This window comes from Bos taurus, chromosome 17, assembly GCF_002263795.3.
Source record: "Bos taurus isolate L1 Dominette 01449 registration number 42190680 breed Hereford chromosome 17, ARS-UCD2.0, whole genome shotgun sequence".
NCBI lineage: Eukaryota > Metazoa > Chordata > Mammalia > Artiodactyla > Bovidae > Bos > Bos taurus.
In genome coordinates, this window is record NC_037344.1 from 48,499,873 (window position 1) to 48,514,939 (window position 15,067).

Here is a 15,067-nt window from a genome sequence, read left to right on the forward strand (position 1 = left end):
ACCATGCCTGGCACACAGTAGGCACTTAATAAGGAGATGGTGGTGCATCCTTCTCCCTGCAGGTGGGGGTGATGGAGAAGTTGGGGTGAAGGTTTAATTCTCTGCGGCAGTAGCTTCTAGCCATCTCTGTGTCATGGGCATCTCTCACTGGCTGGTGAAGCCTAAGAATCCTTCTCAGGATAAAGTCTTTGTAATTTGAAAGGATACCTGCACCCGAATGCTCACTGTAGCACCTTTCACAATAGCCAGGACATGCTGCTGCTGCTAAGTCGCTTCAGTCATGTCCGACTCTGTGGGACCCCATAGACGGCAGTCCACCAGGCTCCCCTGTCCCTGGGATTCTCCAGGCAAAAACACTGGAGTGGGTTGCCATTTCCTTCTCCAATGCATGAAAGTGAAAAGTGAAAGTGAAGTCGCTCAGTCGTGTCCAACCCTCAGCGACCCCTGGACTGCAGCCTACCAGGCTCCTCTATCCATGGGATTTTCCAGGCGAGAGTAGTGGAGTGGGGGTGCCATTGCCTTCTCCAAGCCAGGACATGGAGACAACTTAAATTCCATCGACAGATGAATAGGTAAAGATGTGGTTCAGGTATACAGTTGAATATTACTCAGTCAGGAAAAAGAACAAAATAATATCATTTGCATTTGTCCAAGGTCACACAGTCATTCAGAGGAAGAGCTGGGACTTAGGCCAACATAGTTGGCTCTCAATTCCTAGATTGTTCTCTGCCGAGAGAAAATATTAAGTCAACGATAAACTCAGTGGTAGATGGACGTAGTAAAAATGAGAAGTTGGTGTGCTATGGTCTGGCAGTTAGTTGCACTGAGCTCTGGTTTTCTCTCCAGGGCTCTGCTCTTATGGTACAGGGGCTCTGACTGACATTCAGGGTAAGGAAGAAGACAGTGCTGGCCTGTGAGTCCCTCCAACTAATTTTCCTAGGTCAGCATCACTTTTCTCTCCATCTCTGTCTCTCATCCCCAGTGAAGTTATGTAATCTTTAAAATTAGAGCACAGCTTTTACTTTCTACATGCATAATGTAAGAAAATGAGGCAAAGTATAAACTTGGAAGAGACTAGATTGATTGTTCATTCCCAACCCTTCCTTTTACTGATGGGGAAACCCAAGATCAGATAATGATGATGAAAATATGAATGGCAATCATAATCATATTTTTGGAGCATTTTCTTTGTGGCAGGCAGTGAATAAGGTACCACGTATTGGATAATTAATCAGCAACCTTGAAACCATTGTCAAAACAGCTTCAGATGAGTCATAGATCAGCTTTTGAGACACAAATCTGCACTGGTGACTTGGAGGGAGGGATACTTTAAAATTGAATTCCAAAGTAAATCTCCAGCTGTGACAAGGAAACACTTCTTCTGCTCATATAGTTATTTTTCAACTGAGCAAACATTTTTCAATTGCCAAGAGCATCAAAGCCATCCTTAAAATACTCCGAGGGAATTAGAAATGTAAAATCTTCAAGTAGGAGAAGGAGCGTGGAGATCAAGGTGTTCGGGAAAATAAGAACACATTATTTTTTCATTGTCTTTTTAAAAATAATATTCTCCCATCCCCATCAAAGGAGATGTCTCTCGGTTCTCCGGAGTGAATGCTTGCCTTTGCCTTTCTCCAACACAGGATATTGCTAACACGCTTCCCCACAGATCTCAGAGCACAGTTAAGTCATCCATCACTTGTAGATTGACAAGGGGGACCAAGAGCATTTCTGCAAAGCCACAGGCTAGCAAATGCACATTCCATTCCCCCATTCTCTGAATTTAGCAATGGCAAAGGGTGTAGACAAGTAACCGTGTGATGCCACTGGGTGGAGAAGTCCAACCATGGAGTTCAGATTCCCCAGTGAGATACCTTAATCGCTCCCTCACAGACTGAGGATAATCGCTGGGTATCCTCTGGGAAGGAGAGTCTAGGGCATGTATCCCTAACCCTAACCTTCAGTATCCCTCAGCATCCTGGCTGAAAACAGATAGTCCACCCAATGGAGTAGAACTGGAGAGCGTGTGATGACAGAGCTGTGGGCAGGATCAAAGGAAACATCCAGGGATGGTGGAACACCCAGATGCCCATCCCAGCTGGGAGCCTGGGGTAAGTAGCCCAGTTACTGGTACCCAGAAAGAGGAGAATCAAACAGGACAGAGCTGTATGTGGAAAAGACCATGCTCCTGGTAGATGTGCAGCCAGAGGGAAGGGAGGGATTAGGGAAGACAGCAAGAGGGGAAGGGACAACGTTGCATTAGTGTTCCAGAGCTACCATAACAAAGTACCACAGACTGGGTGGCTTAAAACCACAGAAATTCTCCTAGGATTCTACAGTCCAGAAGTGCAAAATCAGGGTGTCTGTAGGGCCAGCCTCCCTCTGAAGGCACTAGGAGAAAATCTTCCTTGCATCTGTTCTAGACTCTGTAGGCTGCTGGCAGTTTTCGCTTTCCTTGGTTTGTACATGCCTCCCTCTGAGCTCTGTCACCTTCCTCAAATGGCCTTCCTCCCCTTGGTCTCCTCCAGATGTCCAAATCTAGCTCTCCTTGTAAGGACATCAGTCATTGGATTTTGGACCTCACTTTTCAAATAAAGAACAATTTTTTTTTTTTTTTTGCCATACCATGTGGCTTCAATGGAGAAGGCAATGGCACCCCACTCCAGTACTCTTGCCTGGAAAATCCCATGGACAGAGGAGCCTGGTAGGCTATAGTCCATGGGGTCGCCAAAGAGTCGGACTCGACAGGGCGACTTCACTTTCACTTTTCACTTTCATGCATTGGAGAAGGAAATGGCAACCCACTCCAGGGTTCTTGCCTGGAGAATCCCAGGAACGGGGGAGCCTGGTGGGAAGCCGTCTATGGGGTCGCACAGAGTCGGACATGACTGAAGCGACTTAGCAGCAGTTAGCAGTGGCTTCAGTGGATCTTTGTTCCCTGACCAGGGATCAAACCTGGGACTCTGCATTGAAGAGCAATGAGTCCTAACCACTGGACCACCAGGAAATTCCCTTGGATTTCATTTTAGCTAAATCACAGGTGCAAAGATGCTACTTCTAAATAAGATGATATTCATAGACACAGCAGGGGATGGGGGTGAAAGGGGGTTAGGGCATCAACACCTCCCACTGGCTAAAAACCCCACCAGAAGCCAGAGGGCAAGGGAGGCTAGGGCTGTGGTCCATATGGGTCAGCACCCAGGGTCCAGAGGAGGGCAGAGCAGGGCAGAAGAGAGGGGCAGACCCTGCTATCTCTTTCCCCACAATTCTTTCCTGCTGCACTTTCCGCCCTGCAGCTCCAAGCATCTCTCAAACCTTAATGAATCTCCGTGACACCCTGGAGAGGTGAGGATTAAGATCATCACTTTGCAGGCCCGAGAACAAGTAGCAATTTCTCCTTTAAACAGCCCAAGTGATAGCCACTTTATTTTAAATTTGATTTTATGCAGAGAGATATGGGCACAATCCAGGAATTTTGAAAGCTTGATGGAAGAAAAAAACCTCCAAGTTCTCACCGTATTTCAGGGGTCAGGGAATATTTCATTCTAAGTTTGCAAAGGTAGAAAATGATAATCATTTGAAATTCTTAAAAATTCTCAGTAAATCTTGCCACTTCCCAGGAAATTCAATCCAGGATAAAGTCACCTGGGTCCTGGAACAAAGGGCCTCTTCTGACACCTGCCAAAATTAGGGGCTCCTGTTCTTGCTGGCATAAAATTTACCTTCATATGTTTGTAAAATTTACTTATTTATTTGTTTTTTGGCTGCACCATACAGCTTGTGGGATTTTAGTTTCCCGACCAGGGATTGAACCTGGGTCCAGGCAGTGAAAGCGCCAAGCCCTAACCACTGGACCCCTGGGAAACTCCCCTGGCTTTGTATTTTTAAATAAACTGCAGGGAGAAGCTTTGCGATATGAACAGAACTGGGAAATGGTTACACGCCATCCCCTTGTCCGGCCTTATTCGTCCTCATGTATCTTCATATATCGCCATTCATCTTCTCACGACTGGTCTTAGTGCTTAAGAAATAGCTTCTTATTTGCCGTCTGTTGGCCCTCTCACCTACAACCCCCTCGAGTGCCAGTCCTCCGAGTGAAAGACCTGTCTGTTCACTGCTGACTCCTCAGGATGGACGACAATGTACACCCACAGTGTCTGCACATCGTAAGAGCTCAGGGTGAAGTCAAGTGGATTCTGCATCACTTTACCCTGAAAAGAGACCAGCATCTCCACATCTGTGCTGCCAGCTTGCAGAAACTGCCACATGGAGGTCTGCACCTGGCCTCTGCTCATAGGGTCTCAACTAGACACTTGAGTACTTTTTTCTTACATCAAAGAAGAATGGAAGCCCAAGAACTAAAGTTATGGCTCCAGCTCCCAGTCTGTGCTGGCCTCAGACTGCCCTGGACAGCCTTTGGTCCTGGTCTCCGCAGCCAGATCCCTGCCCCTCTCCTGCCCCAGCTGATGTAGCGCTTTGGGCGGGGGGAACTGGAGGGATGGGAGATGCTCAAAGCCCATGGAACTGGACCCAGAAGCTTTCTTGCCCCTGCAGAAAGAGAGGATCACATCACTGAGTAAATGACAGTGGGGTGGACAAAAGAAGGCTTTGCAGGGCCAAGTTCTCGACTTAGGATGCTGCAAGGGGTGGGCAGTGTGATTCAGGGGGCTCCTTCCCAGAAGGATCAGTCTGCTAGAGAGTTGAGGGCCCTCTCCTCTGCTCCTTCCATCTCATTTATTCACAGGGAGTTAGAAGCTGTTGCTAAGTGAGGCAGAAGGTCACTGAGAATCTCATTAATAGACTCATGGCTTTTTTCCTGGGTTTAGGAAGGGGCTTGGGTGGCTCAGAGGTTAAAGCGTCTGCCTCCAATGCAGGAGACCCGGGTTCGATCCCTGGGTCGGGAAGGTCCCCTGGAGAAGCAAATGGTAACCCACTCCAGTATTCTTGCCTGGAGAATCCCATGGATGGAGAAGCCTGGTGGGCTACAGTCCACGGGGTTGCAAAGAGTCGGACATGACTAAGCAACTTCATCTTCACCTGGGAAGGCTTGATTCTAAGAGAACCTCCCCAAAGAGGCCCATTTCCCGTTTGGTAAACATCTATTTTGCCTTTCTGCAGTTTGCTTTTCTTTAAAATGAGCAACAATTGGGGGAATTCATTTATTTCAAAGACCAGCCCATTGCCTCACTGGCTGCTAAAGGTGACCTAAAGACTTGCCTCTTATTCAGTTTTTTTTTTAATGTCTCATCTTCAGTCAAGTTGCAGTTTAATTTGCTACTTTCTTCCAAATAAAAATTTCTATTTCAGCTGCCTATTAATGTACTAAAGTTTATTCTAGAACAAACTTTGAAAACACAGAAAATAAGAGAAAAGAAATTCCTCCAAACTGATGCTTTTATACTCTTCATGCTAATACAGTTCCTAATTGTCCACATCTCTTTGCAGAGTTGAGGTTAAATTGTACATTCGAGGGGAAGAAAAATGATGACATCACATTAGTTCAAATCTAGCCATCAGAACTCTGAAGTCTACTCCACTGTGTGGTCAGCCTCCCTGTGGTCACTTGGATGCAGACAGTTTGAATTCTTTTACAGTTATTTGCAAACGATAGGATTCTGGGTGTGTGAGTCATCATTTCGTTTTACCTTAAAGGTATTACAAAATCACAATAACAACAATAATAATACTTCGCTTCAAAGAGGGGTTTCTTGTGGCCAAAATAATATCTCATATCCTAATAATGACTTTACTTTTCACAGTATCTGGATGTCTTATCTTTTTGAAATAGGATAAAAATTAGGCACTTATAGGCTATAATTTATGTTAACATAGGGCTGCAAATCTTCTCTCTAAAGGGCTAGATAGAAAACATGTTAGGGTTTGTGAGCCAAGAGGCAAAACTGAGTATATTAATAAACTACTTATATAACTGTTTAGAATGTATCTATTTGAAAATGAAAAAGTCGTTCCTAGCTTGCATGATGCACAAAAACAGGCAGAAATTGAATTTAGCCCATGTGCTATAGATTGTTGAGGCCTTTTCTAGGACATGGAAAGTCAAGAGAAGTCTATGGTAGAGAATACTTCCTATGGGTATGTCTGTTGCTATGTCTGACTAGCATCCATTCCTCCTTTCAGTGGAATCAGATTTTCCCATCATGCCCCATGCCTACCAGCTCTTAGTCTGATTCCAAACATGCTCCAGGGGAAGGTGTTCCCTAGGCCAGGCCAATGAGAGCATCACATTTTGTTTGGCTTCCATGATTGGCTTCCCAGGTTGGATACATGATCCAAGCCAGCCAATCAGTTCCAATCAGAGCAGTCCTAAGAATTTGCTTGACTGGTTGGCAATGAGTTTTCACTCTTTTCCTGATGGATATGATACTGTGAATATATCAGCCTGGCACTACCAGGAGTCACCTTAGGGACAGAGTCTCCTGGACACTGACTCTAGCCAAGAAGAGCACAAAGCTGACACAGGACAAGGAGCCACCTTCCATGATGACATCATTTGCACACACACTCACACACACACTCCATACTTCATACTCAACCTGTGCTCCACTGACCAGAAGCACTGGCATAACTTAGGAGCTTTAACAAAATACCCAACCCAGACCTCCTAAATGAGAATTTGCATCTGAAGAGAATCGTCAAGTGACCTATATGCACGTTAACATCTGAGAAACACTTTTCTAGACTTTTAAAGTTACCTGAGCTGGTGAATTCATCATGCTTAAGCCAATTTGAGTTGGCTTTTCTGTCACATGTAACTCAAAGAATTCTAAATGATATATTTCTTAACCCAGTGTCAATAAAGCCTGCTCATTTCAATTTCTAATGCAATTATTCACTCAGTTGTGTCCCATTCTTTGAAACCACATGGACTGTAGCCTGTCAGGCTCCTCTGTCCATGGAATTCTCCAGGCAAGAATACTGGAGTGGATTGCCATTTACTTCTCCAGGGGATCTTCTCAACCCAGGGACAGGTCAAGGGTCTTACACATGGCAGGCAGATTCTTTACTGGCTGAGCCACCAAAGCTGAACAGAAATTAGTTTTTGAACATCCACACCAGACTCCATGTCCGTGAAAGTGAATTCTGGCAAAAACAGTTGGAGCTACACTTTAGAATACTTTCCCCATGCCTTTGAAATGCCATCATCTTTACATCTCCTAGAAGGGGGTCTTAACACTTGTGCACAAGCCTAGGAATGGCTCTTGAGAATAGTTTCAGGGCTTGGCAGACGTGGGTGAGTGATCCTTCTAGCCCCTTACCATTCTCTCTCTCCCTTCCTCATTTCCAGCTGTACAGGGAAGTTGGAAACAGGGATTTGAATGTACTGTATTTGTGCTGTGTTCTATTTGTGTCAATTATATGTTGATTTCTTGTGCAATGAGACAGAGAACAGGGTAGTCATCTAACTTTTCCTCTGCACCTATGTTTCCCAGACCTCTTGAAATCTGATGGGGCCATGGGGACTCCTTCTGCCCAAGGATGTGTGTGAAAGTGTCATTTGTAATCCGTTGGCCATTGCTTAAAAGAGCTTGCATGTGACTCAGACTGTTCCTCTATCTTTGCCTCCAAGAAGGCCATGTTGTTTCTGCCGTTTTAGCTGCAAGATGATGACATATCCATCAGCCTAGATCCCAGAGGGACTGCCTGGAACAGAGCCCATCATCTAAGCCATGTGGTATAAGCAAGACCAACCTAGGTTGCATGAGGAACCTAAGATTTGGGGGTGGTTTACACCAGCAGCAAACCACACTCATCCTAATAATGTAGTGGCTTAAAGCTTCCTTATAAAAGGGGAACAGAAATAAAAAGAACTGCTGTAGAGTTCGAGAAGAAAAAGTAAGTAAATACTATATATCTGGCACAGGGGAATAGCAAATGTCATAAAATAGCAAATGTCATAAAGCCAGTATAAAATTAGCTGAAGTTGAGAAAGGCTGGATTAATGAAAAGTAGCGACTTCCAAGCGGGTAGGAAGATGGAAAACTTTGAATGCAAACATCCCATAAAACAATTGCAGCCAACATCCTGGGGAAGCTAAGAAGGACATCAAGGTGCAATCAGATAGCTGAATGCAGGTGCATCCATGCTCGCAAAAGTCTTACCATGGCCAAGGGCACGATGCCAACCAGGTCCTTCTGGCTGATGAAGATCTCTGACACTGCGATGTCCGTGGTCCCCCTCCGTGGGTATTCCACTTGCCAGGTGATGGGCTGGCTCCCTGAGAGGCTGCTGAAGCTGGCGATTTCAAAGTTCATCTGCACAACCTCATTGAATAAACTGCTGCTTCTGGAAGAGAGCAAAGGAAAAGAGCTTTAAGTTGACTTTGTTTGGTGGCAAAACCTTTCAATCCCTTGGCTTACTCCCTCACAATTATAACTAGAATACAAGGATAAAGCAAATGCTTTTCAGGCATAGCACCGGGGATTTGACACGGCTTCCCTGGTCATTCAGAATCTACCTGCAGTGCAGGAGACCAGAGTTCAAGCCCTGAGTCAGGAAGATCTCCTGGAGAAGGGAATGGCTACTCACTGCAGTATTCTTGCCTGGGAATTTCCATGGTCAGAGGAACCTGGCAGGCTAAAGTCCATGTGGTTGCAAAGAGTTGGACACGACTGAGGGACTAACACTTTCACTTTTTTCTTTCATATGTATTTTTAGCAAGCTTGTCCCAGCAATTCTGCTGCTTCAGAAATAGCCGACAGTACAAAGATCTTAGTTTTCACATGACAAAATGAAGGCCTAAGCAGCATAAATCGCTCATCAACCACACAGCTAGTTAGAGGCAGAAAAAGCTGAATGTAGAGTCTCCCATAGATTTAATTATTTTAGATCCATTACCTGGTTTCCATTGCTGTTGTTTTTGTTTTAGTCACTGTGTCTGACCCTTTTGTGACCCCATGGACTGTAGCCCACCAGGCTAAAGCCTAAACATTCATTATCTGGCCCTTTAGTCAAAAAGTTTACTCTTTCTGTGGGATTTCCCAGGCAACAGTATTGGAATGGGTTGCCATTTCCTTCTCCAGGAGTTCTTCCTGATCCAAAGATCAAATCCATGTTTCCTGCATTGGCAGGAGGATTCTTTACCACTGAGCCACCTACATGAATCTGAGCAAACTCTGGGAGATAGTGGAAGATAGAGGAGCCTGGCATGCTACAGTCCATGCGGTTGCCAAGAGTTGTACACGAGTTAGAGCAAGACTGAGCGAGAATCACGTCTTCCAATTCCCAGCTCTGTGCTCTCAAAAACATTCTGCTCTAATGCAGTTGGGGAGTTGAGTATGAAATTACAAGACATCAGGAGAGTTTCTCCTGGGCAGAGATGAACAAACTGGTCTGTTGGCCAAACCGAGCCTGCTGCCTGTTTTTTTGTAAATAGCTTCTTTGGAATTACAGCCCTGCCTACTGGTATTTTGTCTCTGGCTGTTTTTGTGTTATGAGCACACGACTGAGTAATTATGTCAGGTAGTATATATCCTTAGGAGCCTAAAGTATTCATTATCTGGACCTTTACTGGAAAAGTTTGCCAGCCCTTGTTTTAGGAGGTTAGAGAAGGGAAAATGGGAGAGGTTTTCTGGAGCTACTGAAACAAAAGAATCAATATTGGTAGAAACAAGAAAGAAGAGCATACCAGGCATATAGCTAGGTTTGTAGGGTGGGCCAGGGAGATTTTTCTGACTTTGTTGTGACTCCATGGACTATAGCCCACCAGGCTCCTCTGTCCTTGGGATTTCCCAGGCAAGAATACTGAAGTGGGTAGCCACTTCTTTCTCCAGGGGATCTTCCTGACCCTGGGATGGAACCCGGGTTTCCTGCACTGGCAGGTGGATTCTTTACCACTGAGTTACCTGGGAAACCCTGAAGCCAGGCTGAGGGACCCCCAGTGCTGTTTGCCTCTGGGCTGAATATTGGAAGTGGTGGGCCAACAGTTAGCATTTTTCTCAGCTGGCAGCTACTGGGCATGCCTTGTGCTTTCAGGTGAATTGAGGGGGATTTTCCATGGCACATCAAGAAAGAAACGCCAAAGATGGTAACACTGTATCTCAAGCATGTGCTGGGACCACTGTCAAGAGTGATGGAGACCCTTCCCTTTGCTGGGGATGATCATCAGTTAAGGATGCACGTACTCAATCTTCACAGCTTGCCCCAAAGCCAGAAAGTTTGCTCCTCACTCTGTTACCCTTAGCCCTGCTCAGTGGCTGGGATGAGAGGTTACCAGCAAGGTTGTTGTGCCAACCAAAGCACCTGGCGGGACTCCTGAATCTCCCTTCCAGTACTCTGGGCTGGAAGAGGGGCCCTGAGGATAGCAATTTCTGAGATGCTGGCTATCCCTTTGGGAGGGCAAACCAACCCAGTGTCTGGAACCTCAAGTCATGGTCTATACAACATCAAGGGTGATTACTGGGACTTCCCTGGTGGTCCAGTGGCTAAGACTCTGAGCTCGCAGTGCAGGAGGCCTGGCTTAGATTCCTAGTCAGAAAACTACATCCCGCATGCTGCAACTAAGAGTTCGCATGCCACACCTGGAGATCCCACACGCCAAAAGGAAGATTGAAGATCTTGAGTGCCACAACTAAGACTTTGCACAGACAAATAAACAAACTTTTTTTTTTTTTTAAAGGGTGAATTATTTGCCTTGGAAAATGAGCGAGACATGTCTGGAACCTGGAGTGTTTCCAAACTCGGAGACCTCTTGGAGTTCTTGGTTCAGCAGGTAAGGCCTGCAGGAATCTAGGTCTGCTCAACTTCTAGACATCCTTCCTGCACACTCTGGCCAGCCTCTCCTTTCACTGGGCTAAAGACATCTCTCATTTCAGGGGTTTTCACCTTGCCTTCTTAGCAAGAACACTCATCCTTGGTATCTCCTTATCTTCAGAAGAGCTGGCCACTGGCTGTGCTTGCTGGGGGACACAGCTATTGGTTATTTGACAGACTATTCAATAAAATTCACTTTTTGAGTACTGCATGTGGCCAAAATCCAGTTGTCCAAAGATCCTATTGTGGCCCCGAAGGAACGCTTACACTGAGAATAATGCTGGGGAGTTGGCCACGTGCCTTTAACTTATCTCTGTCTTTGGGGTGGAAGACCCCTGACCTAAATATGATGTAGAGTGGTGATTTCCCAACTGTGGTCCATGGGACCCTTAGTGTATACCCAGGGGATGTGACGATGCTGGCTATGGGGCCGAAATTGGTCCTTAAGATACTCCTCTCCTCCATATCGCAACCACCACGGCTAAAGCACATTCAGTGATACATGTAAATATTGGGCATCCAAGGAGTAGTTTATTTTTTTAATATTTATTTATTTTAATTTTAATTTTTGACAGCATTGGGTCTTAGTTTCAGCACGTGGGCTCTTTCATAGTGGCTTATAGCTGTCTCTCTAATTGTGGCCCATGGGCTCAGTAGTTGCAGCAAGAGAGCTTGGCTGCCTCATGGCATGTGGGATCTTAATTCCCTAACCAAGGATGGAACCCACGTCCCCTGCGCTAGAAGGTGGACTGTTAACCACTGGACCACCAGGGAAATCCCAAGAAGTATTTTATTGAAGAATGAAAAAAGAAAGGAAGTAGGAAAAGGAAGGAGAGAATAGAATCTGTGACTCTATGGGTTCTATTCTCATAAAGTGTAGAGAGTAGAACCCGTAGAAGATGACCCATGACTCTTTCAGGGGAACATAGCCAGTGTCATGACCCCTATGCTGCCACTGCCAAACAGACTTTTTGAGCATAAGGTCAAAAGGTCACCTGTTACTGGCATCACCTGTTACTGGCTGGGTTACTTGGGGCAACTCTACCCTCTTTCCCCTACTTGGCAAGTGGGAACTCAAATCCTTTCCTTTTCATGGAGTTGATATGAGGATTAAATAAACGAGCAAATATGTCTCAGGCACTTAGAACAGAACTACGAAACATCAGTAAATGTGAGTTCTTCCTGATTTTAGCAGGATTTGACACTATGTTCCTTCTCTGTGACTTTAGATTTGGTCTAAAGCCACCTTTAAAGCATACCTATTTAAGAACTTCCCTGGTGGTCTAGGGATTAAGAATCTGCCTTCCAGTGCAGAGGACACAGGTTCAATCACTGCTCCAGGAATTAAGACCCCACATGCTGTGGGGGTAACTCAGCCCAGGCGCCACAACTAGAGTGGCCTACATGCCACAATTACTGAGTCCAAGAACTCTAGAGCCCATGTGCTGCAAAAAAGACCCAGCACAGCCAAAAAACAAAACAAAAAAACATGCCCCTATAGGGCTGGTCTAGGAGTTCCGTGAGAACAAGTCAGACTGTAGATGTTGATTCTTTGCCATTCATCATGAACTGGAATCTCTTCAGATTTGTATACAGTGCATTTACTCAGTAGCTATTCCTGCCAGACACGATGCCATGGTATGATCCATTTTGCCAGCAGAAGGGACCAAGAAAAGAAGTCTGTCTGCAATTCTGTCTGTGGCTGTGCTTTCCTCCTCTCTGAGCCAACCAAAATCTTTGTTAAGCTTTTGCCTTGGAGGAACCAAGAACCCTTCATGCCAGCCTATATGGGGCTTATGATATCGTTGGAGTAATAAAGAGAGGAATTTAAACATTTAACTGACTCCAGAGAGTGACCAAGAACGATCACTTGCAAAATCAATAGTGTAGATTTACTGTAGTAACTCTTGAAAGAAATTTTCAAAACTGGCTTAAAAAAAGCTCTTACTAAATAACAAATAAATTCCCCCAACAGTCAAAATAAAGTTTGGACTACTGGAAATCCAATTTACCAAAACTCTTAGTTATTGAACTCTGTCTTGTAAGAAAATGAAGTCTTGGTGTATCTTAAGAAGCCAAAAGGACTTTACTTCCCCACTATAGGGTGTAAGGAATTTCAGCTTCAAAGCCATCAGCCAATCTTGGCAGCTTAATGACTGCAGAAAGAAATGAGACTAACAAAATGAAGAAATCAACCTTACTATAGGGAAGCAGCTCCTAGAGAACAGAATAATTTGGCTCAGGCTTTGTTTTATTCATTTTATTTCATGTGTATTTCATGAAGGCAAAGGACACATACATCCCCTCTGGGAAAGGCTTTATTAGATAGTTCCATTGACCCCACCATCCACATGAATGCCCTGATAATCTCTGGGAGCTCTCCATAGTGCTGAAGTATATTAGTTTGGCTGCAAGTTGCAAGTAACAGAAAACACCTTGGGCTGACTGACAAAGAAATGGGAACTTAATTACTAGGAAGTGTGGAGAAAAACACGTGGAGAATAGGTGGGAGAAAAGGAAAGTTACAAGATAATGAGAAACCTGGACAAAACCATCTCTAGATGGGACACCACTGCTGATGCCAAAACAGATTTTCTACTGTCCTTGGTGCTTTGCATCACTAATCCCACATTCAAAGTGCTGAGTGGGGATATCTGATTGGCTGAGCTGAGATAACATGCCCTAATCCAGTATGTCAGGACAGTGAGAAAGGATTTGATTTGTTATTGAGAGAGTCATCTCTTCCATTCCTGTTCCCTGCAATTAGCATACAAGGCAGAAATCAGAATGCATAATGATGAAGGGCAGAGGCAGGGGTAAAGCTGTTGAAGGTTGCCCTGTTTCCCGACACCCTTGGATTAGACTGAGCTCAGACTTAAATTCTTTCCCCTTCTCTCTATCCCAGTCCCCACAGCTTAAAAATTTATAGGCACAGGCAAATGTGGAAGGATAAGGGAAGAGAATACTTTACTGCAAATCATACTGATGCAATGACATTGCTTCAAAGGAGAATTGTAACCCTTAAGGAAGTAACCTGAGCCTTCCCTTTCTATAAAACGAAGGCTCTCAACCTTTGCTGAATGTTATGATCATCTGGGGAGATTAAAAAAAAATAACGATACTCAGGTCTACCCTGGACCAATGGAATCAGAATTTCAAGAGATGTCTTCAGATGGTAGTATTTTTAGAGCTCAGGCAATTTTAATGTGTGGTCAAGGTTGAACATTACTGCTCCACCAAAAAGGGCTCTCTCCCTCTGTGATCACCAAGCATTTTGCTCCTAAATGGTTATGATTAATATTATTTTTTTGCTTCCTAGTGTCTACACAGCAATTGTATCGGACAGGTGTTCCAACAATGGACTCTGAAATAAGACACACTTGGGTGTGAATTCTGACTCTGCTCTTTAGTAGGGGTGTGATATGGGGCATTAATGAGCCCATATGGGAACTAACAAACCCACTAGTTCTCAACTTTGATGACAATCTGTTATTATTTGGCGAAGGGGCTTTAACAGATTCTAAGGTCTGGGTCCCACACCAAGGATCTTCTTTCACTGGCCTGCAGTGGAACCTGGGAACTGGGATTCTTAAGGACTTCCCAGGTGATTCTCAGTCAGTGCATGAATGCTTAGTCATGTCCGACTCTTTGTGACCCTGTGGACTACGCAGTCTGCCAGGCTCCTCTGTCCATGGGATTTTGCAGCAAGAATACTGGAGTGGGTTTCCATTTCCTTCTTCAGGGTATCTTCCAAACCCAAGGATCGAACCCATGTCTGCCTAGTCTCCTGCATTGCAGGTGGATTCTTTACTGCTGAGCCACCAGGGAAGCCCCCAGGTGATTCTAATATGCAGCAAAGTTGAAGAATCCCTAACTTTACTGGTAGGAAAATTGGTTTCTTTATCTGTCTTAAGTCACCCTTATGAGGCTGTTGCAAGGATAAAAGGTAGAACATGTGTAGAGCTGAATACATACAATAGCAACTATCCATCAAATGGTAGCTCTTGTTACAGCAGTATTTCTCCTGTTCAATAACCTCACTGGACTTGTATATCTTTGTCCTCCTAAGGCCATGTGTCCTGGGATTTGCTGAACACAGCAGATGGGCAAAGATAAGACTTCCTCTGAGGTCCCTGGGTCCTGGTCTAAGCATCTTCCCCAGGCAGCCAGTATGGATCCTGCTGTGCCCTTGAATTTGACTAGACTAGATCCTGTCACTTGTTTTTCTTTCTTCAGTATGGTGGGTGAGCATGAGCACATGTTTTTTGGAATCAAAGTTCTGGATATGAGCCTCACA

At 44.9% G+C, this 15,067-nt stretch overlaps 1 protein-coding gene across 1 annotated transcript in view; it reads right to left on the minus strand.

Moving 5' to 3' along the window:
* The window catches only part of TMEM132C (transmembrane protein 132C), a 452,840-nt gene that overhangs the window by 83,832 nt on the left and 353,941 nt on the right, over positions 1 to 15,067 (minus strand). The window contains exon 4 of the mRNA XM_024977666.2: positions 8,121 to 8,304. Within this exon, the coding sequence (XP_024833434.1) occupies positions 8,121 to 8,304 (184 nt within the window). The remainder of the gene's footprint in view (positions 1 to 8,120; positions 8,305 to 15,067) is intronic.